Here is a 27,977-nt window from a genome sequence, read left to right as displayed (position 1 = left end):
GAATTGATCCCTTTATCATTATATAATGACCTGGTCTCTTTTTACAGTCTTTGACTTAAAGTCTGTTTTATTTGATATAATTATAGCTACTCCTGACAGCTTTGGCTTGTGTTTGTGTGGATATCTTTTTCCATTCCTTTACTTTCAGACTGCATGTGTCTTTACAGGTGAAGTGAGTTTCTTGTAGGCAGCATATAGTTGGGTAATTTTTTTTTATCCATTCAGCCAATCTATATCTTTTAAGTGGGGGAATTTAATCTGGTTACATTCAAGATTATTATTGATATGTAAGGACTTATTCTAGTCATTTGGTTAATTGTTTTCTGGTTGTTCTGTATATATTTTATGCCTGTCTTCCTCTCTTACTGTTTATCATTGCAATTTGGTAAACATTCTGTAATAGTAATATTTAACTCCTTTCTCTTTCTCATTTGCTGATCTGCTCGATCAGTGTGTTTTATACTTTCATGTGCTTTCACGATGATAGAGATTATCCTTTCACTTCCAGATGCAGAACTCCCTTAAACATTTCTTGTAGGGCCAGTCTAGTAGTGATGACTTACCTCGGTTTTTGCTTGTCTGGGAAAGACTTTATTTCTCTTTCAGTTTTGAAGTATAGCATTACTGGGTACTATAATCTTGACTGACAGTTTTAAATTTCCAGCACTTTGAATATATTATCCCATTCTCTCCTGGCCTGTGAGATTTTCACTGAGCAATCTACTGTTAGTCTGATTCCTTTATATGTGAATTCATGCTTATCTCTTGCTGTTTTTAAAATTCTCTCTGTGTCTTTGGCTCTTGACAGTTTGACTATAATGTGCCTTGGAGAAGGCAGACCTTTTTGGGTTGAATCTACTTGGAGATTTTTGAGCTTCCATCATTATACAAAGCACAACTATACCTGGATCTCTATATCTCCTGTACCTGGATGTCTATATCTTTTGCAAGACTTGAGAAGTTTTCAGCTATTATTTCATTAAATAGGTTTCATATGCCTATGCCCATCTCGTCTCCTGAAATTCCCGGAACTGGAATATTTGGTCACTTACTGCTGTCCCATATGTCACAAAGACTTTCTTCAATCTTTTCTTTTCTTTTCTTTTTTTGGTCTGATTGGGTTATTTCAAAAAATACCTCTCTTCAAGTTCAGGAATTCTTTCTTCTGCTTAATCTAGTCTATTGTTGAAGCTTTCAATTATATTTTTATTCCATTCACTGAATTCCTCAGTTTTAAGATTTCTGTTTGTTTCTCTTTTATGATATCTATCTCTCTGTTGAATTTCTCATTCAGGTCATGAATTATTTTCCTGATTTCTTTGCATTTTTATCTGTGTTCTCTTGTGTCTCACTGAGTTTAATGTCATTATTTTGAATTCTTTTTCAGACATATAATAAATTTTATTTTCTTTGGAATCTGTTGCTGGAGAATTATTGTTTCTTGGAAAGTGTAGCGTTTCCCTGTTTTTTCCATGTTTCTTTTGCCCTTATGTGCATCTGGTGTAACAGTTACTTCTTCCAATTTTATGGATTGGCTTTCATAGGGAAATACTTTTCTATAGATGCGTCCATAGTGTTGGGTGGGTAGGGTGCTTTGGATTTGATTATGGATTGGCACAGTAGCATAGTTTCTGTTTAATTTCTTCAGCTGTAATCAGTGTCAGTGGTATCTCTGAGTTTCTCAGTGACTTAGACTGTCATTGTTAGTGGAGGCCATGCTGAGGCTTTGCTGGGGATGGAGATGCCAGGCAGGCCAGTCCTTGAGCACCACTGGTGGCAACAGTGGTTAGGATGGGCCTGTGCTCAGGCCCTTGGATGGCATATGTGGGCACCAGCAGTAGCAGGAGGGATGGGCCTATCCTCAGGTGTCCTCCAATATTGCACACAGGCACTACCTACGTTAGGCAGAGCAGGCCAATCCCCAGGCCTCCAGATGGCATGCTTGAGTGCAGGCAACAGTGGGTCGTGGGCTGGGCAGGCTTGTCCTCAGGCCCCTGGATGATGCATGTGGGGGCCAGTGTCAGCAAGTGGGGCAGGCCTCTCCTCAGGCCCTCTCAATGGCAGGCGCTGGTTGCAGCAGTCATGGTAGACCATTCCTCGGGCCCCTAGACAATGCACATGGGTGCTAGCAGTGGGTGGGGCATGTCTGGTCCCTGGACAGTGCGTGCAGGTGATGGTGGCTGCAGTGGATGGGGCAGATTGGTTCCCAGGCCCCATGTGGGCATAGGCAGTGGCAGGCAGGGTGCTACACCTTTCGCAGCAGCCATCTTATGACAATGAGGTGATGTGCTGAGACAGTGAAACAGAAAGACAGAAGGATCCGGAAAATCTGACACCGTGGAGCCATCATAGTCATCCTAGATTGCCTGCTTTGGGGATCATTTCAAATGAGAGAAAGATTAACTCCTAATTCACTTTAAGCCAATTTGATTTTAAGCCTTTACTTTAGGCAACGCATGCAAATCCTGATTCAGAAGTCACTTCAGACATACCAGAACTCAAAACACATTCTGAAAAAAAAAAAAATCACTGAAGGAGGTTCTTCAGCAAGTGAAGACAACAGCTCTGGTGGCTGGTCACCAGAGGGGGTGCTGAGGCAGTACCTTTGCCAGAGTGTTGCGGGATGCGGTGATTCCCTCCAACATCAGTTTCACTGCCTGGGACAGAGGCTTCTGGGCACCCAGCAGCATACTGGTCTCCATCCCAAAAGCTGCCTGGGGGAGAGAGAAAGGCAAGGTCATCCCTGGGGCACAGAAGGGCAGCAGATCCAGGGCAAAGCCTGGCATCATTCTGCTAGACACCTGGACTCTGAGTTAAGGGTTTATATGCATCATATCATCAGCTGCTTACGAGAACCCATGATAATTTGATCCCCATGGAATGCTGTGAGGATGAAGTAGCTCATAGTAGCTATTCAATAAACTTAGCTTTCTTCCTTGACAAGATGCATTTCCCCTGAAATGCAACCTTCCTTAAGTGTTCATTCTATACTTGCTTCACAGTGAAGTGAATGAATAGCAAAAATGATAAAGGAATAGCAATGTGATAAGAGGAATCCAGTCACTGTCCCCACACTGCAGTTCCCTGACCTGCCCCACCCCCACATAAAGTGGGGTTTGGGGTTACTGGGGCCACTGCTGAGTCTACTGGGGTGAAGAGCCAAGTCATACCCTATAGGGAGTGCAGAGTGAAGGCAGCCTTTGGGCTGAGAGTCAGGCAGACCTGAGATCAAATCTTGCTTCTGCCATTGACCAGCTCCAGGCCAGGCCCTGCACCTGTCCCATGATCAAGAATGAGTTAGTAGCCCTAAACTCACACTAGGTTGCTTTGAATATTCAAGGAGACAGAATGTATGCAGAATATATGAAGCACACAGGAGTTGCTGGTATGTTAGAGGACAGGAGGGAGGGGAAGAGAAAAGGAAAGGGAAGAGGGAGAGAAGAGACCCCTCTACCCCATGTGGCCCTCCTGGCCCCCATGCCCGACTGTCACCCATCACCTTGGCCAGGATGTCCATGGCGGTGTAGGTCAGCATGTCCTGCATGGACACTGGGGTCTGCCCATCTGCCTTGGCTTCTAGAATCTCCACCAGCTGCTCAGCCTTCTCGTTGAATGTTTCCATTAAGCTAACCAAGGAGCTGGAGAAACAGCACAGGCATCAACGGCCACGGGCCAGCCCAATATAGTGGACTGCCACGTGCCCTCCCTCTCCGCAGAGAGGATACTGTGCAGAGTGAAGGTGGGTGGTCCCTCCCGTCTTTCTGGCCTCCCCTTGAGACCCAGATTGCAGGTTGGAGTTGTAGTAACTGAACTAAACCCTGGGGTTTCACCATTCTCCTCCACTCAGGATGAATGCTGTTCTGTTGCTCTTGTCCTAACAGTTCCACAGGTCCTCTGTTGGTCACTGTGGCCCCTCAGCCCTGATCTCAAAGGGGCATGACAGTGTAGAAACTCTGGGCCTCCTAGAGTCCATGAGAGGGCAGCCCCGGTTCCCCTCCTGCCCCTCTACTCCCATTGCCTGCTCTCCTTACCTGCCCTGCCCTGGGCACCAGCTGCAGCATTTTGTTTTCCCACTTCACTGCCTGTCCTTGAGCAATCATGGTGTCCATCTCTATGTGGAAATGAGTCCTCAGATACCATTTGCACCCCAGAGCTCCCAACCCACATGGCTCCCTCCCAGGCACAGAGCTTAGAAAGACATACAGAAGAATGCACTCTAAACTCACAAAAATGGCAACCCCAAGGGAGTTGGAAGGAGGGGACTGCCACTTTGTACATTACATGTCTCTGAAATTTTGCTAAGAGAAAATGCTGCTTTTATCATTCAAAGAAATGTTCTATTTATTTATTTATTTGTTTGTTTGTTTGTTTGTTTTTCCTAGACGGAGTCTTGCCCTATCATGCAGGTTGGAGTGCAGTAGTGCAATCTTGGCTCACTGCAACCTCTGCCTCCTGGGTTCAAGCAATTCTCCTGTTTCAGGCTCCTGAGTAGCTGGGATTACAGGTACGCGCCAGCATGGCTGGCTAATTTTTGTAGCTTTAGTAGAGACGGGGTTTCACCATGTTGGCCAGGCTAGTCTCAAACTCCTGACCTCATGATCTGCCCACCTTGGCCTCCCAAAGTGCTGGGATTACAGGCGTGAGCCACCGTGCCCGGCTCTAGAAATGTTAATCTTTTAATATTAATCTGAGTACAGAGTACATGTGTATTCTTTGTCCTATTCTTATTCTTGAAACATATCTGAAAAATTGAAATTATTTCCAAATAGAAAGTTTTTAAAAAGAGAAAATGGGGCCAGGGCCAGGGGCTCATGCCTAAAATCCCAACACTTTGGAAGGCGAAAGCAGGAGGATTGCTTGTGGCCAGGAGTTCCAGACCAGCCTGGACAACACAGCAAGACTCTGTCTCTACCAAAAAAAAAAAAAAAAAATAGCTGGGCGTGGTGGCACACTCCTGTAGCCCCAGCTGCTTGAAAGGCCGAGGGAGGAGGATCACTTGAGCCCAGGAGGCCTAGGTTAGAGTAAGCTATGGTCACACCACTGCACTCCAGTCTGGGTGAAAGAGCGAGACCCTGTCTCTAAAAAAGAGAAAGAGAGAGAGAGAGAATGGGAGAAGAAAAACTAAAGTAGTAACCAGCTCTTCATTGCCCATCTAGCCCATGCACACGCCTGGCAGCAGGCGAGCCTGGGGTTCTCCACTCTCATCTGGTCCCTTTGCAACATAAAACACTTTGAAGCATGCTGTTGCTCTTAGGAGGGGGATGAAAATCTTCATCTGAGCTTAAGAGCTGGAGTCCACTTCTTGCTGACCTCTACCTGTAACGTTGCCTTCCTGTTCCAAGGGCCTTTTAGCTCCTCCAAATACAATGTTCCTGCCCACCTTGGGGCTGGTGCACACACATCCCCTCTCCTGGAGCACTCACCCTCCATCCCCTACAACCATCACTACCTGAATGCCTCCCTTTTCCAGATGGACACTCAAAGGCCACTTCCTCAGGCAATAACTCTTGAGCCCCAGGTAAGTGCCATATATGCTCCCACAACACCCTTGACTTTTTCTCATAACCATTACATGGTTGGTAAGTAAAATTTGCAAGATTATTTGTTGTTGTTGTTTTTTTAATCACATTTAAGTTGATTATCCAGATAGTATGTGGCCAGTTATTGCAGAAACACTGAATCTCTTACAGCTATTGTAGAAACAAAACTGGGCTACAGTGTTAGGTGAACAATAAAATCCTGACTCCCTTGGTGGACTCAGACCAAGGTCTTCCCATAAAACCAAAATCTAGAAAAGTAGAAACTAGCAATTTACTCTCACAATTTTATTAAAAGTACGAAAGGATATTCTGTGTGGGTAATGGTTGGAGATGAAACTCATCAGTGGTTCCTATTTTTTCTTCATTAGTGAATTAGGATTCATCAAGGCTCAAGAATACTTTCATAAACACTTATAGGCATTTTCTAAAGTTTCTTTCATAAAGCCTTGTAAATTTGGCATTTACAATAAAACAGTCATCTCTAAGATGACACCTTATTGTGAGATTAAAAAATAAAAATATCTGGTGATGCTGTGTAATAATGTGAATGAATTTAATACCACTGAACTGCACACCTAAAAATGGTTAAGATGGTAAACTTTATGCTATGTGTATAAAAAGTTAAAAAATGAAAATGTCTGTGAAAGCACTTCATAAACTATAAAGCACTGTTCACGAGGTTCTATGTGCTGAGATGCTTCATCAAGACAATGATATGGTTATGTCATGATCATGTGGGCCATCATCTGGTTAGAATTGATGTCTCCCATAACCTCAAAGCTTCCTGAAGTTTGCTTGGCTGGCCTTTGTAACCCTGGCTCTCAGCACAATAAGTATTTTTTTAAATAAATGTCTCTTTCCAGTCTATTCCTTCCCATTTTCACTTCTGACAACTTTCCAGTAAGACTGAGGCTATTCCAATTCATTGATTCACTTACGCATTCATTCACTCTATGGGCATTCCTGGAGGGCTTGTGGGGTGCCTGGTGCTGGGCGCAGGAGTCAGGGACAGGGTGCGTCTTCTGCCTTCAGGGATCCGTGGTCTAGTGAGGGAGGTGGACATGAATGGAAGCACTGCATTGGGTGTGACAGGTGCCTTGATGGAGGCATGAACTCAGCCTCAGTAGGTGACATCTTAGCTGGGTATCAAAGGAGGAACAGGAATTCCCCAGAGGTTCACATTGAGGCAATGGGAACAGCAGAGATGCCAGAAAGAGCATAGTGGTATCCAGAAAGGCTGGGGAGAGGGGATGCAAAGGTTGGAGGGGTTTAGGGGCAGACTGAGGGTGAATGGGGTCTGATCTTCATCTCTCAGCTGATAGGAAACCATTGATGGCTTCAGAACAGGGGAGTGGCATGGTCATATCTGTTTTAACAAGATCTCTCCAGGGTGGTGAGTGGATATATTGGAGGTGGGAAACAGGAGTAGCCAACAAGGAGGCTGTAGCAAGAGTTCCAGCAAGAATGTTTATGCAGTCCTCCACAGATTAGATAGTCAAGAGTAGCTTCACAGTGGAGAAACCTGGAAGGCACCACCTCAACCACTGAGCAAACTTAACATGGCCAGCAATGGGACAGATCAGTAGCATGTGCCTCCTGATACAATGCCCCAAGGAGGACACAGCATCACTCTGTAGCATTACCACTAAAGAGGGATAGCCTGAGTCTAACAGTGCAGAGAGACAGCTGACAAATTCAAACTGAAGGACCATCTACAAAACTGTCCTGTCATCTTAAAAAATGTTAAGGTAAAGAAAGCCAAAGAAAGGCTGAGAACTGTTCTAGAATAAAGGGGGCTAAAGTGACAGGGGAATTAAATGAAACACATGAACATGGATTAGGTTTTAGACAAATAAAACAGCTACAACTGCACAAATGACAAATTTTGAATATGAACTGTGAATTAGATAACAGTATTAGATTAATATCATTAATTTTCTCATTTTGATAAACTATAGTTTGTAGTCATTGTTCTTAGGAAATACACATGGAAGTATTTAAAGGTGGAGAGTGCAATGTCTCTAACTTACTCTTAAATGGTTTTATAAAATATGTAGTATATAAAAAATATATGTATACACACACAATGATAAATACATTTACATATACACTCATAAAGAGAAGAAATTATAAAGCAAATGGTGATTTAAATAATAAACAATAAGTGAATCTGGGTAAAAGAGATACAAGAGTCCCTTACACTATTCTGGCGATTTTTCTATAAATTCAAAATTATATCAAAGTAAAAGATTACCTTCTTTACAATGTTAAAATAGAGTTACCAATATGACTCAGAAATTCCACTAGGTAACTATCCAAGAGAAATGAAAACATACGTCCATACAAACACTTGTACAAAAATGCTCATAGCAGCATTTTTCATAACAGCCAAAAAGTGGAAACAACCCAAAAGTCCATTAACTGATGAATGGATAAACAATATGTGGTATATCCATACAATGAAATATTATTTGGCAATAAAAAGGAACGAGGCATTAATATAGATGACACCACGGATGAGCCTTAGAAACATGATGCTAATGAAAGAAGCCAGGCATAAAGGACCTTGTATTGCATGATTCTATTTATATGAAATGTCTACAATGCAAAAATCCATAGACACAGAAAGTAATTAGTGGTTGCCAGCAGCAGATAGGGGAATTGGGAAGAAATGGGGAGTGACTGCTTTTTTTTTTTTTTTTTGAGATGGAGTTTTGCTCTGTCACCCAGGCTAGAGTGCAGTGGCATGATCTCAGCTCACTGCAACCTCCAGCTCCCGGGTTCAAGTGATTCTCCTACCTTAGCCTCCCAAGTAGCTGGGATTACAGGCATGTGCCACCACACCCAGCTAATTTTTGTATCTTTAGTAAAGATATGGTTTCTCCATGTTGGCCAGGCTGGTCATGAACTCCTGACCTCAGGTGATCCGCCCACCTTGGCCTCCCAAAGTGCTGGGATTACAGGCGTGAGCCACCACGCCCAGCTGAATGACTGCTTTTGAGGGTGATGAAAATGTTCTAAAATATACTGTGTTGATGGTTATACAATTCTATGAATAAACTAACACCATTGAATTTTACACTTTAAATGGGTGAGCTGTATGGTATGTGAACTATACCTCCATAAAAGTTATTTAAAAAGTAAAATACAGTCATGTGTTACTTAACGACAAGGATACATTCTGAGAAATGTGTCGTTAGGGAATGTCTTCATTGTGTGAACAGCACAGAGTATACTTACACAATGCTAGACAGTATAGCCTACCCCACGCCTAGGCCATATGGTCTAGACTATTGCTCCTAGGCTGTACACCTCTGCAACAGGTTACTGAAACACAATGTATTTGTATATCTGAACATAGAAGAGGCACAGTAAAAACACAGTCTAAAAGATTTTTTTAAATGGTCCACCTGTATAAGGCACTTACCATGAATGGAGCTTGCAGGACTGAAGTTGCTCTGGGTGAGTCAGTGAGTGAATGGTGAGTGTGAAGGCCTAGGACATTACTGCACACTACTGTAGACTTATAAAAGCTAGACACAGGCTACACTGAGTTTAAAAATTTTTTTCTGGCCGGGCGCGGTGGCTCAAGCCTGTAATCCCAGCACTTTGGGAGGCCGAGACGGGTGGATCACGAGGTCAGGAGATCGAGACCATCCTGGCTAACACGGTGAAACCCCATCTCTACTAAAAAATACAAAAAACTAGCCGGGCGAGGTGGCGGGTGCCTGTAGTCCCAGCTACTCAGGAGGCTGAGGCAGGAGAATGGCGTAAACCCGGGAGGTGGAGCTTGCAGTGAGCTGAGATCCGGCCACTGCACCCCAGCCTGGGCGACAGAGCAAGACTCCGTCTCAAAAAAAAAAAAAAAAAAAAAAATTTTTTCTTTCTTCAATAATAAATTAGCCTTAGCTTACTAGAACTTTTTACTTTATAAACTTCTCAATTTTTTAATATTTTTGACTCCTGTAGTAACACTTAGCTTAAAACACAAACACTGTTCAATTGTACAAAAATATTATCTTCTTTGTATCCTTATTCTATATGCTTTATTATTATTTTTTATTTTTAAAACTTTTTTTGTGAAAAACTAAGACACAAACACACACATTAGCCTAGGCCTACGCAGGGTCAGGATCATCAATATCACTGCCTTCCACCTCCGCATCTTGCCTCACTGGAAAATCTTCAGGGGCAATAACAGGCATGGAGCTGTCATCTCCTATGATAACAATGCCTTCTTGTGGATGCCTCCTGAAGGACCTGCCTGAGGCTGTTGTACAGTAAACTTTTAAAAAAATATATAAATAGAAGGAACCTACTCTAAAAGAATGGTTAAAATTGTAGTAAATACATAAATCAGTAACATAGTCAATTATTATCATTATCTATATTATGTACTGTCCATAATTGCATCTGCTAGACTTTGGTATGACTGGCAGTGCAGTAGGTTTGTTTACACCAGCACCACCACAAACATGCGAGTAACGCGTTGCATTTCGACATTACCATGGCTACAGCATCACTAGGCAATAGCAATTTTCAGCTCCATTATAATTTTATGGGACCACTGTCACATATGCATTCCGTCATCGACTGAAACATTATTATACAAAGCACAACTATATCACCAAAACACAAAAACTAAAATGAATAAAAGAAGAAGCCCTGACGAGGAGTGATGAGGTCTGATGGGGGGAGCTCTTGGAGAACAGGAACCCCCATGCTTCTGGCCATCATGGGCACTCAGCCCTTGATGTTCCCAAACTGCATGGGAGCCTCATTCATCCCCACTGGGCCAGCCTGTCTCTCTCTCTCCCTTTTGACTGTTAACACTCTGTCTTTCCCCTTTTCCTTCTCTCCCTTCAGCTGAGTGAGGCCCCCTTAGGTGGACACTTCCCTCCCCAAGGCCCACGTACGCTTCAACAGTCCCCACCGCCTCTAGACAGGCAGGAGCCACGGAGCCTCCGGCCACACTCACCTCCGGCTGAAGGCCAGGTCTATGACTCGCCGCTGCTTGTGCCAACGCTCATAGTTGCATTCGGACACCAAGCCTTGGCCGAAGAGTCTGCAGGAGACACACACTTGATGCAGGAAAGAGGGTGGGGGGTGGGGGGTGGGGAGTGACTGCGTGATAGGCTTGGGGTCACATTTTGGGATGAGGAAATGGTTTTGGGGCCAGGTGGTGGCAATGGTTGCGCCACATTGTGAATGTACTGAATTCCACTAGACTGTACCCTCTAAGGCGGGAAAAATGGTGAATGTTATGTCAGTTTTACTGGAATTTTAAAAACAACTTAAAAAGGAACAGGATGATTGTGAGGCCAACCTCAGTGGCCTCTACATTCCCTGCCATCTGGAGGTTGGGGGAGAAGGAGGAAAGTGCTTGTGACAAGAGTGGGGCCACTGTTTACGGGGCACTCATCACATGCCTGGCAGCCAGGGCCTCAGGCTCAATTCTACACCCCACATTCTGGACCACACTGGCCCTCGCTCACAGCAGGGCTCTCCTGACCTCCCACCCGGGCCTTCCACCACGCCTCCTTACCTCTCACCAAACACAGTCTGGAGCGCACGGTACATCTTGGAGTCCTTGTTGTACTTGGTTGACATCAGGAACTTCTAAATATCCCCAAGAAACCAACATAGTCTCACGCACCCGTGAGTAGCTGCAAAATGCTCTTCTGAGACATGCCCAGAATAATCACCACTGACTGAGTCCCAGCCGCAGTGTGCCCACTTCCCATGCATGATCCCACACAATCCTCCCTATCTTCAGGTAACATCAGCTGTGTGGGGATGGTGAAAATGCAGCACAGAGGGGCGAAGTGATTTTCCTATGGACGTACAGTCAGGGAGTGTGGGGAGGGCTTGCTCACTCCAATGTCACACTTGGAACCCCGTACCATGTCACCTTCCAGAGCAGCAAAACAGGAAAAGGCAAATGCTGCTCTGAAACCAGAGTGAGAAGGGAGAAGCCCTTCTGGGAGAGGAAGGGCTTCTGGGACATAGGAAGGACACTCGGCACAAATTTCATATTGCTAGCATGCACTCCACCCGGGCAGTCAATGAAGACTCCCTGGAGGAAAACTCAACTTACCTCACCGAGAGCTGGATGGTAACAATAGTAACATTAGCCAACAGCTCTTGAGGCAGGATTGCCCAGTGGTTAACAGTATGGGCTGTGTAGTCAGCCAGCTTCAATTTGGATCTGGGCTCAGCATCCCTGCTGTATCACGTGCTAACTCTGGGACCCTGGATGAGTTACTCACCTCCTCTGCCCCTCAGTTTCCTCATCTTAGATGGATATAAGAAGAGTTCCTCCTGGCAAGTTTGTTGTGAAGAGTGTCAGTTCTACATGAGAAGTGCTAAGAATGGTGCCTGGCACACAGCAGGTGCTCAATAAATGCCAGGTGCACAGCTGCACCCTGCAATCCACTCAATGCCCAGTCAACCCAAGTTGCTGAGATTACAGGCATGAGCCACCACGCCTGGCTGCAGGTGTTGTTTTTATGCTTATCTTACACAAACATGGAGAAACTGAGGTTTAAAATTGACCCAAGGTTACACACATAGTAAATGGTAGACACAGGATTTGAATCCAGGCAATTTGCTGTGGAGAGAGGGGAGAAATGGCTATGATCCAGACCAAGGGAGCACAGGTCCCCTGGAACATTCAGGCAGAGGTGCATGAGTGGGAAGGGGCTGCAGGGGTTGCAGGGCCCAGAGCCCAGAGGCCTGCTCTCTGAGCTACTACTTTATCCTGTGGGTGCTGGGAAGCAGTAAGAGGATGACTCAAATATCAGTCAACCCGGGTGCTGCTAGCTTCTCTGAGATTAGCTCCTGGGAGTCTAACATCGATTTTTCAGCTGAAAGGAAGCCCCAGAAGTGGCTGACTTTGTGTCATGAACCACATTCCAGGGACCTCAAATGTACCCCAAACACTGTCATTTGTAACCCAAGTTCTGTCCCACCAAGAGGAAGACTGTGACAGTAAATGCCCACTTTACAGGCCCCTCTCAAATACCCTAGAGTCAGCTGAGGTCTAAGTGAGTCATTCTTAGATTGAACTGAAGATCCCTACCATTAAGGCAGAGTAGCCTTAGTCAGGGTCTGACCAGGTGACCCCTCACAACCAGGCACTCCCATGGCCTGCTGTTCCAGAGGCTGGGGATCCTGTGATGGTCTGGTGACATAAATTGCGGGATGTGAGGGATGCACAGGGAACCCCCAGTGCCTTGCTGCTTCCTCTGGTCACACACACGCTGATGGCACACTTCCACCCAGGAAGGAGAAACTGCTAAGGACTTGCCCTTGTGCCATAAACAATCAGAAAACCTGGGAAATGTATGAAATGTCTGCTTTCAGACACTGGACAACAGGCAGTGCACGATTGTGAACCTCAAGAGAAGGAGGGGGAAAATGTGAGACCTATGACCTACGATTACCCAGCTTTCTACCCAGAGGCAATTCCAGGACAGCAGCACAAAGAGAAAAGACCTAAATGCAGTCCGGCAGACGTGCCAAGTTGAATAGACAGAGATCAGAGGCTAGGCAGACCAAAGGAGGCCAAAATTAGTAGGAAAGTACCAGGGAGAAGCTATGCATAGAAGGAGCTCCTATGCAGCAATCTGCATGGGGTCCCTTGGGTCTTCGGATGTATGCAATCTATGCAAATGTAGGGTGGAACTTCAGAAGACCGGCCAAAGCAACTGCTGGGGAAAGAAGAATTACTGGGTGACTACAGACTGAAGAATTCTCAGAGCTTACACGGGGCCAATAATTATTCAAGTTTCCACTACCCAGAATAGACAAACCTCAGACACAAGACCTTCAGTAGAGGCCCCAGAATGGTCACTCCTTAGCAGTGGGGCTAAACTAGCTCTCAAGTAAAAGTCTACTCTAGACCCACCCTTATAAAAGCCTTAAAGCAAGCCTGGAAAGGATCAAACTGATCTGCAAGTAACTTTATCATCTCTCAGAATGAAGTCAAACAATCTTTAAAGGAATATAACAAAATCTAGTGCCCAAAAGTGTAAAATTCACAATGTCCAGTATCCAATAAAAAATCATTAGACATGCCACAAAGCAGGATATTATGACCTATACCTAGGCCCAGATAATGGAATGATAGAACTAGTAGATAAGAACTATAAAACATCTATTACTAATATGATCATGGAACCCACATATCTAAGAAATTCAAAGGATCCCAAATAGAATTAACACAAAGAAAAGTACAGCAAATAAAGTACACCAAGGCAGATCATAATCAATTACTGATATCAGTGATAAAGAGAAAAATCTTAACAGTAGACAGAGATGAAGTGGTATAATATTATTTGAAGATATATTTATATAAGTTAAAGATGAAATTATAAACCCTATGAAAACCACTAAGGAAGAGAGAAAAGGAACCAATAAGATAACAGTGGTTAGCTGGGCATGGTGGTAGTCCCAGTTACTCAGGAGGCTGAGGTGGGAGGATTGCTCAAGCCCAGGAGTTTGAGGCTGTGATGAGCTATGAAACCTGGGGAACAGAGTGAGATCCTGTCTCAATCAATCAATCAACAAGACAATAGTAGAGATGAAACAGAATACTAAAGCATACTTAATCCAAAAGAAGGCAGGAAAGGAGGAATAGGGAACAAACAACAGGTGGGACAAACAGTAACATGGTAGATTTAAACACAGTCATATCAATAATTACAGTGAATGTAAATGACCTAAGCACTCTAATTAAAGGCAGAGATTGTCAGACTGTATAAAACAGCAAGAATCAACTATGTGCTATCTATAAGAAACCCACTTTAAATATAAAAATGCAGATAGGTTAAAAGTAATATAATAGAAAAAGATATACCATGGAACACTAAGCATAAGAAAGCTGGAATGGAGGCTGGGCACAGTGGCTCATGCCTGCAATCCCAGCACGTTGAAAGGCTGAGGTGGGCAGATCCCTTGAGGTCAGGAATTCAAGACCAGACTGGCCAACATGGTGAAACTCCATCTCTACTAAAAATACAAAAATTAGCTGGGTATGGTGGTGGGCACCTGTAGTCCTAGCTAGTTGGGAGGCTGAGGCAGGAGAATTGCTTGAACCTGGGAGGCGGACGTTGCAGTGAGCCAAGATCACGCCATTGCACTCCAGCCTGGGCAACAGGAGCAAAACTCCTTCTCAAAAGAAGAATAATAATAATAAAGCTGGAATGGCTTAAAGTATACAAAATATACTTAGAGTAAAGAATGTTATTAAGAATAAAGACGAACATTTCTAAGGATAAAAGAGTCAATTCATCATAAACGTGATCAAATGTCAAATCCATCCTAAACGTGTACACACCTGATAACATAACTTCAAAATACAGGAAGCAAAATTAATAGAACTGAAAGTAGAAATAAATAAATCTATGATTCTGAAGGGTTCAACATTCCTTGCCCTGCCACTAGAACAAGTAGACAGAAAATTAGAAAGGATTTAAAAGATTTGAATAACACTATTGACCAAATTGACCTAATCGACCTAATCGACATTTCTAAAACCCTTTATTCAACAGTAACACAATACACACTCTTTTTAAGGGTTCGTTAACATTCACTTTGATGAACCATATGCTGGGCCATAAAACAAATTTCAATTAATTTAAAAGGACTGAAATCATGATGATGAGTATTCTCTCTGACTTTACAGAATTAAATTAGAAATCAATAACAGAAAGATATCTAGAATATTTCCTAATATTTAAAAATTAAATAACATATATCCAAATAATCCATGGTTCAAAGAATAAATCACAAGGGAAATTAGAAAATATTTTGAACCAAATGAAAATAAAACATCAAAATTTGTGGTAAATTTGTGCTAAAGCAGTGCTTAGAAGGAAATGTATAGCTCTGAATGCTTACATTAGAATAGAAAAAATGTTTAAACAGAACAGAAATCAATTGTTTAAACTCCATCCTAAAAATCAGAACAAGAACAAATTAAACCCAAAGTGAATACAGAAAGGAAATAAGAAAAAGGAGAAATTGGCTGGGGGTGGTGGCTCACGCCTGTAATCCCAACACTTTAGGAGGCTGAGGCAGGTGAATCACTTGAGGCCAGGAGTTTGAGACCAGCCTGGCCAACATGGTGAAACCCCATCTCTACTAAAAAAATAAAAATTAGCTGGGTGCAGTGGTGGGCACCTGTAATCCCAGCTAGTCGGGAGGCTGAGGTAGGTGAATCACTTGAACCTGGGAGGCAGAGGTTGTAGTAAGCTGACATCACGCCACTGCACTCCAGCCTGGGCGACAGCAAGACTCCATCTCAACAACAACAACAACAAAAAAAAAAAAAAAAAAAAAGAGGAGGAGAAATCAATGAAATAGAAGATAGACAAACAATGAAGAAAACCAATAAAACCAAAATCTACTTTTTTGGAAAAATGAATAAAATTGATAAACCTTTTGGTGAACTGATCAAAAAAAAAAAGAAAACCCAAATCACTACCTCAGGAATGAGAGAGGGAACATATCACAGATCCTACAGACAAAAAAAAAAAGAAGAAAATCTTATAAAGAACTTTATGCCAATAATTTAAGCAATTATGTGAAGTGAGCAAACCTCCTGAAATACATGAATTATCAAACTCAAGAAAACACAAAATCTGAATGCCATATGTCAACTAGAGAAGGAAATCCTGAAACATGCTACAAGATTAATTAACTTTGAAAACATTAAGCTAAATGAAATAAGTCAGATGCAAAAGGACAAATGCCATATGATTACACCTGTATGAAGCACATAGAGTAGTCCAATTCACAGAGACAGAAGGCAGAATAGTGGTTTCCAGGGTCTGAGGGGAGGGAAATGGGGAGTTATTGTTTAATGGATACAGAGTTTCAGTTAGGGAAGATGAAAAAGTTCTGGAGATGGCCAGGCACGGTGGCTCATGCTTGTAATCCCAGCACTTTGGGAGGCTGAGGTGGGTGGGTCACCTGAGGTCGGGAGTTCAAGACCAGCCTGACCAATATGGAGAAACCCTGTGTCTACTAAAAATACAAAATTAGCCAGGGTGGTGGCTCATGCCTGTATTCCCAGCTACTTGGGAGGCTGAGGCAGAAGAATCACTTGAACCCAGGAGGTGGAGGTGGAGGTGAGCCGAGATCGCACCATTGCACTCCAGCCTGGGCAACAAGAGTGAAACTCCGTCTCAAAAAAAAAAAAAAAGAAAAAGAAAAAGAAAAAGTTCTGGAGATGGATGGCAGTGATGGATGCACAACAATGTGAATGTCTTTAATGCTGCTGAACTCTACACCTAAAAACGGTAAATTTTGTTATGTACATTTTATCACAATTTAAACTTTAAAACATACAATGTAAAAAAATTAAATTTGTAACTTAAAAAAAATTAAAATTTCCCTCGAAGAAAACTCCAGGCCCACACGACTTCACTGGTGAATTCTATCAAATATTAAAAGAAGAAATAACATCACTCCCATACAAACTTTTACAAAAAATAGAGGAGGAAGTTATCACTTCCCAACTTATCCTATGAGGTCAGTATTAACCTGATATCAAAACTAGTCAAAGACATTACAAGAATCAAATAAACATAGAAACAAAAACTCTTAACAAAATATTAGTAAATTGAATCTAACAGTAATTAAAAGATAATTTATCATGACCAGGAATGCAAGGTTGGTTTAACATTTGAATATCAATCAGTATAATTCACTATATCAATATATATCTTTAAACTTCTTTTCTCATTAAGCATCACAAAAGTCTTCGTGCATGCTTTTTGGTAGCATGCTTTAGCAAGTCTTAAACTGTGTCTATGTTTGAAATTAAATTTTTTATGAAAAATCATTTTTAACATTCTACTAGAGATTCCTGGTTATTCATTCAACCTGTCTCCTGGTCTTGAACCTAAGTTGTATTTTATCCCTCTCAGAGTCACTACAGCCACCCTCCGTTGCAGAGAATTGCCCCACACGTCTGCTGCGCACCCACAGTAAGAAAAAAATGCATCATTGTTTATTGAGCAATCGCTGTGTGCCAGGCAGGGGCTAGATGGCTCATTTATATTATTTTAGTTCTATTATTACAACCATCCTGTAACAGAGGCACCATCCCTATTTCACAGATGAGGAAACGGAGGCCCAGAATGATGAAGCAACATGTCCAAGGTCCCACAGCCAGTTGGTGGCAGAGCCCAGAGTTGAGCCCACTTCTGCTAACTCTGTAGCAGAAGCCCATTCTTAGAACCTTCATGGCAGACATGATAGATAGTATCACCTGCCTTGGTTTCCTCATTTCATTTTTTTTTTTTTTTCCTCTTTTTTGGAGATGGAGTCTCACTCTGCCACCCAGGCAGGAGTGCTGTGGGAACGCCTCTCGGGTTCAAGTGATTCTCCTGCCTCAGCCTCCCAAGTAGCTAGGAATGTTAAGCTGTCTTTTTTTTTTTTTTTTGAGTATTATATCAATTTTTTTTTGAGATAGAGTTTCACTCTTGTTGCCCAGGCTGGAGTGCAGTGGTGCAGTCTTGGCTCACTGCAACATCCACCTCCCGGGTTCAAGCGAGTCTCCTGCCTCAGCCTCCCAAGTAGCTGGGATTACAGGCATGCATCATGACGCCCGGCTAATTTTTGTATTTTTAGTAGAGATGGGGTTTCATCATGTTGGCCAGGCTGGTCTCGAACTCCTGACCTCAGGTGATCCACCTGCCTCGGCCTCCCAAAGTGATGGGATTACAGGCGTGAGCCACTGTGCTTGGCCCTTTGTTTTTGAGATGGAGTTTCACTTTTGTCACCCAGGCTGGAGTGCCATGGTGCGATCTCTGCTCACTGCAACCTCCACCTCCTGGGTTCAACTAATTCTCCTGCCTCAGTCTCCCGAGTAGCTGGGATTACAGGCACCTGCCACCATGCCCAGCTAATTTTTGTATTTTTAGTAGAGACAGGGTTTCACCATGTTGGCCAAAGGACTAATAAGAGTCCCTACTCCTATGAGGATTAAATGAGTCACTAATTGTGAAGTGCATAAAAAAGTACATAGTAAGCACTATTTAAGGATGTTTTGACATTTTATTTGTTAAATAAATTGATCAATTTTTAACTCATCATAGCCCTGGAGTTAGGGTTATAATTCCCATCTCACAGATGAAGGAACTGAGGCAAAGAGAGGCAAACTAAACATGTGTGCACCAGTTGGGCAAAACTTCCAACCCAAATGGGGACAGCAAGGTCTCCATCTACTCCCCACATCAAACAGCAATGCTTGCAAGAGTCCCCAAGCAGTGGGTGCTTAGAGGGAAAGATGCCATTCCCTTCTGGATCTTTGGGAAACCAGCCAAAATGTGCCTGGCTCTGGAACATTCCTCCAAAGTCTCTGGGACCTGGCTTCACTCCCCCAACCCAAGAAAAGGCAGGGAACTCCCTCATGGAAACCACTCTGCCTCCTACCTTAACCGACTCGGGACTCGTGATGATGACTGAGGTTTTGTGGAAGACGTTGACCCGCACAACAGGTCCATACTTCTTAGCCCTGGAAACCAAAGTGACCCGAAGGAAACTGTCAACCAACTGAGGTATGACTATCACCAACCCCGCCCAGCAGCGAAACAGATGTGTCCCGTCCCAGAAGGTGCTCAATGAGGGCTACCAGAAGAGTGCTGTGCTGGGGCCCAGGAGCCCTGGGGGCAAGGTTCTGCCCTGTTGCTCACTTGCCAAGTCACATCCCCCACCAGGCCTCAGTTTCCACAGCCATGGAATAGGGTTGGAAACATCCCTTCTTTGATCGTCCCAAAAGGTTGTCCTGGGAATCGAATTATTTGCATCTTTGAAAGTGCTTTGAACAATGTAAAAAAGTGTCACACCAAACAACGACTCTTACCTAGTCACACCCCCCAACCACTTTACAGATGAGGAAACTGAGGCTCAGAGAGCTTCTGACGGTTGGTCTAAGGTCCTGCAGTGGGTGAATGGCAGAGCATGGCTTCCAAGCCAGTCTCACCTGCCTCCACTCAGGGGAGGAACTGCTGAGGCTGGGAGTAACCTGGTCTAGGGAAAGGTGAGGCTGGGAGTCTGTGTGCTGGATTGGGTTGGGGGAGCTGCCCCAAGGGAACCTGGAGTAAGGGCAACAAGTGACAAATGAGAACCCACCAATCCAAAAACACATCTTGGAGCACACGGCCACCAACCTCATCCTTTTTCCAAAAGCAGGGGAGGTGTCCTAGAAGGAAACTAGAAGAAATGGGAAACATTAGGCTTACCAGCATTCAACAGGAAAGAACGGTCCCTTCCCCACAAGATCTTATTACGAGGCCCACTTCACAGACAGGAGGACCGAGGCATGGGGAGGTTACAGCACTGGCTCAGGGACACCAGGCCGTAAGAATAAAGACAGGATGCAAACCCAGGTCTGACCAGCTCCAAAGACCCTCCTGGAGAAGAAACAGGTTTCTTTTCCTGTCTCCCTGGCACAGAAGTTGGGGGCTGGCAGATAGAAAGGACTCAATAATATTGTGTGGAATCACCTCAGATATTCCCCAATACTAACCACACTGGGCACCATGCTAGGCTTCACCCCTCCAACCTCCCCATATGGCTGATCAATCTGTTATTAACCATATTGTATAGGACATAGGACAGCCAAGATGGAAGGGTGAAGTCATTTACCCACAATTGCACAGCTGGTACCAGGGCTCCCCAAAGCCCTTCTCAGCAAGGGATGGTTTGGTCATATAAATCTGCTGTGTTCACCAACTTGTAAACAAGCCAATGCAGTGTCATCCTGAAGCTCATTCCAGGGGGCCCATGACTCCTGGAATGACTTTATTCCTACCAAGTCTCCTGTATGACTTTATTCCTACCGAGCTCACTGCAGCATCCCCAATGGGTGACAACAAAATCACATTCTCCCAGGGAGAGACGGAGAGTAAATAAACAAATAAAGACAACGTCCAAGGGTGATAGGAGAAAAAGAGAACAGAGTATGGGGAAGAGGAAGTGCTGGGGAATGAGTGTGCGGGTGTCCGTGTAAAACCCATTTATGCCTGGTGTTCCATTATTGGAATGCTAAGCTTGTGGAAGTTATGTATGTCCTGCTGCTCAAGGTCATCGCCAAGGTCTGATTTTTCAAATTCAAAAAAACTGTAACCTCAGGAATAAATGGGTTAACACAGGCAGGGCAAGGAATATCCCTCTAAGAGGGTGGTTTGTGAGATGAGACCTGCAAGAAGCGGGAGAAGAGCCTTCCAGGCAATGTGAACAGCAGGTGCCAAGGTCCTGAGGTCAGAGTGTGCTTGGACAGTGTGGCTCAGGCAGAGTACTTGAGGGAAACAGAGTACAAGGTGGGGTCACCAAGACTGGGGGCAGGTCACGTAGAGCCTTGTGGGCTGTGGTCCAGATTTTTGCCTTGACTTTGGTGAGCTGGGGTCCACCGGAGGGTTTTGAGCAGAGCAGAGATGGGCTCTGACTTGGGTTTGAATGGATTGTTTTGCAGGACTGCAGAGAGCAACCAGGGTAGGGGAGGAAGCAGGGACACCAGTGACAGGGAGGGACTAGGAGAGGTGACGAGGGCTCAGAACAGAGCAGGGCAGCAGAGGCAACAACAAGAAGGGATCAGATTCTGAATGCACTGTGAGGCTGAGCACTGAAACGTGCCGTTTGGCTATGGGGGTATGAGGATGACTCTGGGCTTCTGGCCTGGGCTGCTGGAAGAATGGATGGAGCCGACATCTACCAAGATGAGGAGGAGCTGGTTGGGGTGGCAGAGCCACTGTGCCCATCCCCTGCAATTTGCCAGGGCTGTCTCTGGCTCTGCCCACAGGAGATGAACCCACTTCGAGAAGCCCTCCACCAATGACCTCAGCCCCTCCACTTCCGGGGTAGCTTGGTAGCTTTGGGCATGCACTGTACACAAGTCCCCAGGGTTCCCAGGGAATTGCACCTCAGTTTTCCCAAGAGGTAACTTGTTTTATTGGTTTGTTTATCTTCTTTATCCACTCCCCTCCTACTGCTCAACCTGGGATCATCCCCCACCTCCTAAACTACTTACACTTCATTTCTTATCTCAGGATCATCTCAATCTCAGATAAGCAGATGAAATTAGGAGCTTGGCTTGGGACCAGTAAAGTTTGTGGTGGACTCTTGAGCAGGAAGTTAGACACTCAGATCTGGAACCCGGGGAAGGGCTGTAGGCCAGAGACATAAATTTGAGAGCCCACAGCAGAAAAGTGGCATTTCCAGCCCAGTGACTGGATGAGGCCACAAGGGAATGGATACAGACAGAGAAGAGGACCAAGAACTGAGCCATCACTGAGAAGTTGGGAGCATAGGGACAGCCAGCCAAGTGCCCTGAGCGGGAGCGCTAGGGAGGAGGGAGGAGAGCCAGGAGAGTGGGTGAGAAGTCAGGGGAGGATGCGGGACAAGGCGGAGGGGAAATCGGCTCTGCCCAGGCTGCTGGGGGCCAGGTCAGACGAGGATCCAGGGCTGATGGCTGGGTTCGACAACATGGAGATCACCGGGAACCTGGCCCCCAGCAAGTTTGGTGGAGAGGTATGGGGCAGAAAGAACCAGAGGGGAGAAAGGAGAGGCCCAAAGACAGGCAGTCAGCCAGGTGGGTTACCATAGGGGGCGGCAGCTGCAGGGGAACGTGAGGGTGAAGGAAAGGGTTTTGTTCCAAGCTTTGAATTTTTGCACATTATATAAAAATGGGGATGATGTAGAAGAGGAGGAAGAGCGCTGATGGTGGGGGGGAGCGGAGGGGGGTGCTCCTGGGACAGGGTTGCTGAGCAGAGGGGGCAGGTTGGCCTGGGCTACCCTCCCGGAACAGCTGGAAGGTACGCGTGGGCCTGGGGCGAGAGGTGGGCAGCTGCTCAGTGGAGCCCAGGAAGGAAACTCACCGGCTGCTCCCTTTGCTCAGGGAAGTAGGAGGCAAGAATAAAAGCTGAGAGTGCGGATGGAGGGGGAGGTGATGGGGACTGAAGCAGGGAGAGTAGGCGAATAAACGCCCTGGGGAAGGAAGTGCAGGGTGGCCGCCTGCCTGCAGTGGAGGCTCACGCCAGGTGAGTGGCCTTGAACTTACCGGAAGATGGGCTGTGGACATCACACATGCCTGGATGTATTTCCAGAGTAATCTAGTGTCCTCGCTCTCACTTCCCAAAGCTCACATTCTGGGGGAATGTTCTCAGTTTTTAGTCACTTAAGTGAGGACAGAGTCTGAGCCCAGAGCTTCCACCCTAACCCCTGGGGTTCCGTGCCACATGGGAAGGAAGGTGAGTGCCATCTCAGGAAGACAGAGGGCACAGAGAGGGGTGGGGTCCCCATGGCCCAGCAAGAAAGGGAACAAAAACCCATTCCTTCTGACACCTGCAGGGGGCGCTGGGGAGGCAACAACAGAGCAGGAAGACCCAGGTGTTAGAAACAAGCAGGTAAGGCTGACACCATGGCCAGACATGGGGACTTGTTGCTCAGCATCTTGGCAGGCATGCCAAGCCCACTTGGCATGTCCCTGGTGATAGACTGGACATGGCAGAGCAGCCCTGGGAGAGAGGAGAGGCAACCCCCCACCGCCCACCCCCCCCCCACACCTCTCCAGCACATCCAGTTTCCAGCAACACCATGATTGGCTGAGTGGGGACCCAAGCTCTCCTGTGGGCAGAGAAAGCCTTGGCCAGTGAAAAGAGCAGAGGCCATCTGGAGAGCCCACGGTGAAGTCACCCAGAGGGATGAAGGGAATGCTGCAGTAGTGGAAGAGTGTGAGGGTGAGGGGCCATGATTGTGGCTCATGCCAGAGGGGCAGGGTGGTGAGTGCTCAGTTGGGCACCCAAAGCCCATCAGATGCAGCACCTGCCAGAGCCAGCTGTGGGGCTCCCCCATGGCTGGCCACCCTGCTCCTTGTTGAACAGCCTCACCCCAGCAACTGGGCAAGTAGGAGTAGAACCAGCACTGTCCAGGAGTCAATTTATCCCCAAATAAATAAAAATTGGGAGAGAGAGACCTTTCATTGTCAAGTTTACATCCACTCCCACATTACCAGGAGAGTAGGGGCTGATGAGGAAAGTTAGAACAGTGACAGAGAAATAAAGAAGCTACAAGTGTTTGTGTGGGATCTGAGTGTGGGGGGTCTGAGTTTTCAGCTGTTACACGGATCCATGCAGTAGGATGTGGTAAGAAAAGCACAGAGGAGGAGCACTCAGGGAGGGCCTCCTGCAGAATGAGGAGGATGAAGAGTTGCAGCGAGAGGGTTCCTTGCCTGCCAGCTGGCAAAGTCATAGGGTTCCCAGGCACAAATGCCACTACTGGGGACTCAACACACAGATCTCTAGTCAACCACAGTGTCGCCAACCATAGTTTAAAGATCTAGCCTTTTAATGCCAAGGCATCAGGTTTCTGCTAGAAGAGGTTCCAGAACTTTCATTTAGTGCAGTTTTATATTTGACCACTAACCAATTTTTAATCCAAAATCTTTTTATATATGCATTGTTCAGTTCACCTCCTTACAATACAGAGCCCAATCATGATTATATTCATCTTCCTCCCACTCCTCCCTCCGCACCCCACACACTCAGGTCACATGTAGGCTTTGTGGTATAAGATTTGGGAAGAATTTAGCCATAAAAAGGAAAGCAGTAAGGACACATGCTACCACATGAATGAACTTCTGAAACATTATACTAAGTGAAAGATGCCAGACACAAAAGGCCACATATTGTGTGATTCCATTTATATGAAATGTCCTGAATAGGCAAATCCATAGAGATAGAAAGCAGATTAATGATTGTAGGGCTGTGAGGGGTGGGGGAAAATGAGGAGTGATGCCTAATGGGTACAGGGTTTCTTTCTGGGGTGACAAAACAGTTCTGAAATTGATGGCGATGGCTGCACAGTGCTGTGAATATACTAAAAACCACTGAATCATACATTTAAGAATAAATTTTATGGAATGCAAGTTACATTTCAATTTTTAAAAGATGATTTAAGTTCTGCTTTCTCAAGACACAGAGACCAGAACAGGTCATCTGAGTTTATGAGAAGACCAAGTAACGATGAAACTTATCAGAATAAGCACCAAACTCATTCAATTCTAAGTGCTGATGGCTGATCTGAAAACTTGCGAGGGTGATAGTGTACATCACAGAACTTATGGGAAATTTCCACCATTCAACCTTGAATCGCTATTGATCAAGTGTCTACTATGCATGTACCGTGTGCTGCTACATGTCGGGGACGCAGTAGTGACTGAGACAGACAGGGGCCCATGGAAAAGACAGACACTTAACAAGAGCTTGCACAAATAATTACCCAATTAACATTATGCTGTAAAGGAAAATTACAGTGACTTCAGGGTTTATAAAATGAACATAATATTTTGGGGGGAGCAGGAGGAACCTCCCTGAGGAGTTAGCATTGAAGCCAAACCTGGAAGGCTGGGGAGAAGAACCATCCAGGTAAAGTAGAAGGCAGAGGAGCTAAGCAAGAAGAGAGAAAGCACCAGAAGGGCAAAGAGCCAGCAGGGAGAACAGTTGTCTCCCTATGTCACCAGCCACAGAGATCTTTCCTGAACCCGTCAAGCAGAGATTCAGGCTTCTAATGCCAATACATCTGGCTTGTGCTGGAGAAGGGTGCCTTCCAGAACGTTCATGTCCTGAGATTTTAAAGTGTGTCTAATACCATTGTTTATTCATTCATTCAACAAATATTTATTGAGCTTCTGTAACATGCCAGGCACTGGGGATACACAAGCGAACACCGAGTGTCCCTGTCCTCCCGGGGCTCACATTCTAGAGTGGGAGACAGACAGTCAACAAGTGAACAGACAGTCAACAGGTGGAAAGAAGGTAACTTCAGAGGTGATGGCCCCTGAGAAGTCTGGGGCTGGGTGGTCTTTACACAAGGTGCTCGGCGAGGCCTGTTTGAGAGGAGCAGAGGAAGAAGCCCGCCAGGCCCAGGCTTGAGAAAAGGACCCTGAGGGAGGCAAGCTGCGGGGGGGGGGGGGGGGGGGAAGGGGAGGTTGGGAGGAGAAAGGCTGGGGGCAGTAGTGAGAAAGCAAGAGGGAAGAGCAAGGAGGAGGGTGGGTTCGGAGAGCTCGGCAGGGGCCTCGCGGGCCATGCAGCCGACTTAATTTAGAACTGCATTTAGTTGTCAAGTGATAGGAAGCCCTTGGAGCAGGGAAATGACACATTTAATTTAAGCTTCACAAAGCTAAGCTGGGGGGGGGGTGGCAAGTTGCGGGGGGTGTAAGTTGCGTGGGGGTGGGGACCAAGAATGGAATTGTAAGTACTAAGGAGAAGACAAATGGGGTGTCCCAGAACAGAAATACAAACAAAAGGAAACATGACTGAAGTACAGCGTGCTCCAATCCAGGCTGACCCTTTCCAAGTCTCAAAGTTAACAGCGCCCACTTTGGAGGCAGGCTGACCTGGGCTTAAATCTAGGCTTACCAACCGTGTGACCTTGGGCAGGTGACTTCGCCTCTGCGCGCCTCAGTCTCCTCGTCTGAACGATGGGGTAACCATAGCGCCTACCTGAGAGGGCTGTCGCTGACATCACGTTTGTGGGGCCCAGCTGTGCGCGGTGGGCGCCCAGCAGCTGCTGCGGCTGTGAGTAATTTGTTACTAAGAATAGTTAGCGCCCCTCTCCGGGCCGCCGTCTCGCAGGGGCCGCGCGCACAAGGCGAGGCCGGACCCCCGGCCTGGACGCCGGCTTAGACGCGGTCCCCCGGTCCCCAGTTCCAGCGCCCCAGCCAGGCCCCGCCCCCAGCCCCGCTCACCTGGGCCGCGGCGGCCCGGGGATGTGCTCGTAGCGGCTGCGAGCGCGGTGCACGAAGGTGCAGCAGAGGCCGAAGGCGAGTAGGACGGCGCTGCCGAGCAGCAGCAGCCCGGGGCTCATGGCTCCGGGGCAAGCCAGGCCAGGGTCGGGCCGGGCGCCGAGGGGGCCGGGAGGCCGCGAGCCGACTCAGCTGTCAGCGCCGCGCGCCGCCTCGGCCCCAGGCCCGGCGCGACCCAGCACCCTCCCCGCCCGCTCGGCTCCGCCCCCGCCGACTCCGACCCCTCCCAGGGCGCACCGTCCCCGCCAACCACGTCTCCGCCTCCGGCTCCGGAGCTCGGGGCCCTCCCCCGCCCCGCCCCGCCCCCCAAAGCTCCGCCCCAACCTCCACACGGCCCCAGCCCGGGCCCCGCCCCGAGCATGTAGTCTTCACCAATCACAACTCCGCTTCTGGCTCAGCCCCCCAGGCTCCGCCCCCACCTCCTCAGACTCAGGTCCGCCCCAGCAGCAGCTCCGCCCAGAACGCGTTGTCCCTGGCAACGCCGATCCCCCTCGCTCTGGCCCGGCGGCGGCGCGAAGTCCTGCTGGCTGGCTCCGCCCACTTCGGCGCCGCCAAATAACGGCATCTTTCCGCGCGCTGTCTTAGGCCCCTTCCTTTCTCCCCAAAACCTGCCCGGAAGCCCCATCCCAGCTTGCAGAAGTCCGCATGACGCCGACTGTTGCCAAACTTCTCCTTGGAACCCCAGAACCCCAAAGTTGTTCTCCAGTTGTCCCGGGGCGCCTCTTCCGCCCGGATAGTCCGCATCTAGCGCCCGTGGTCCGCCAGCGGGGCCCACGGGCTGGTGGCAGCATCCAGCGGGACCGAAGGACGCCTGTGCGCACGGCGTGGCCGGAGGCTGCTCTCCCAGAGACTCATGCGCCTACGGACCTTCCCAGACCAGGCGAAGCCCCACCTGAGGGGCTGGCTCAGGTCCAAAGGTGTTGGAGGGATGAAAATCTGGGTCCGCCCTCCAGGGAAAGCGGGAAGTGTGCCGGGGAGGCGAGGGTAGCGGAGGAGAAGGTATTTTCGAAATAATGATCAGGGCTTCCCCCTCTGTCGTAACGCAAGTCTCCTTACTCATCCCGTATGATGATGAGGCCAACTCTGGGCGTTTTAGTTCCCAATTCCTATCCCGAGGGGCCACCCAGCGTGAAAGCCGTGACTGGGGACGGCCAGGTGTGCCCCACTCCTAGCCCAGGTAAAGGTCCCCGGGCTGGAGGGAGGTGCCCAGGGAGTGTAGCTGGTGCTGGGTTTCTGAGAAGAGGCAATGCCCCTGCCCCACGCTTGAGCCAGTCCTGGAGAGGTTGGGGGTTGGAAAACTAAGGGGACCTTCGTACCGCTTTCCCAGGTACAGCCAGGGACAGTCCCCGCCAGGGACATGGGACATGGCTGTTAGGGGTGTGTGGGCTGAGGGACGACGGAGAGGGCCAAGCCTTAAGAGCCGTGCCCAGCACGGAGGAGGCGGGATTTCTGCCCCCCGGGGCTACTGCAGCCTGGACAGGTGGGCAGCAGGGCGTCCATCCCCCCGACGCCTGGCCCGTCCTCCCGGTTGGACTCGGGGAAGTTGGCTTGCCACGGCGCCCCCGTGTGGCGGCGGTGACAAGCAGCCGCAGGCGCACCGGGTAACTCAGGCTGGCCCTGCT

At 47.0% G+C, this 27,977-nt stretch overlaps 1 protein-coding gene across 3 annotated transcripts in view; it reads right to left on the bottom strand.

Annotated features, from left to right (window-relative positions):
- The window catches only part of CYP46A1 (cytochrome P450 family 46 subfamily A member 1), a 43,699-nt gene extending 17,167 nt beyond the window's left edge, over window positions 1-26,532 (bottom strand). Inside the window, exons 1-7 of one of the 3 annotated variants that reach the window (XM_015144470.3) lie at window positions 26,299-26,532; window positions 19,686-19,766; window positions 18,987-19,068; window positions 11,086-11,159; window positions 10,519-10,605; window positions 3,500-3,638; window positions 2,604-2,714 (exon numbers count right to left, since the gene is read on the bottom strand). In XM_015144470.3, coding sequence (XP_014999956.1) covers window positions 2,604-2,714; window positions 3,500-3,638; window positions 10,519-10,605; window positions 11,086-11,159; window positions 18,987-19,068; window positions 19,686-19,766; window positions 26,299-26,417 — 693 coding nt within the window. In that variant the 5' untranslated portion in view covers window positions 26,418-26,532. The remainder of the gene's footprint in view (window positions 1-2,603; window positions 2,715-3,499; window positions 3,639-10,518; window positions 10,606-11,085; window positions 11,160-18,986; window positions 19,069-19,685; window positions 19,767-26,298) is intronic. The other 2 variants (XM_028851810.2, XM_028851811.2) reach the window with 2 other exon arrangements.
- Between the last annotated feature and the right edge of the window lie 1,445 nt (window positions 26,533-27,977).

The sequence above is a fragment of the Macaca mulatta genome, chromosome 7 (assembly GCF_049350105.2).
Source record: "Macaca mulatta isolate MMU2019108-1 chromosome 7, T2T-MMU8v2.0, whole genome shotgun sequence".
Lineage (NCBI taxonomy): Eukaryota > Metazoa > Chordata > Mammalia > Primates > Cercopithecidae > Macaca > Macaca mulatta.
This window is presented reverse-complemented; position numbering and strand designations above follow the sequence as displayed.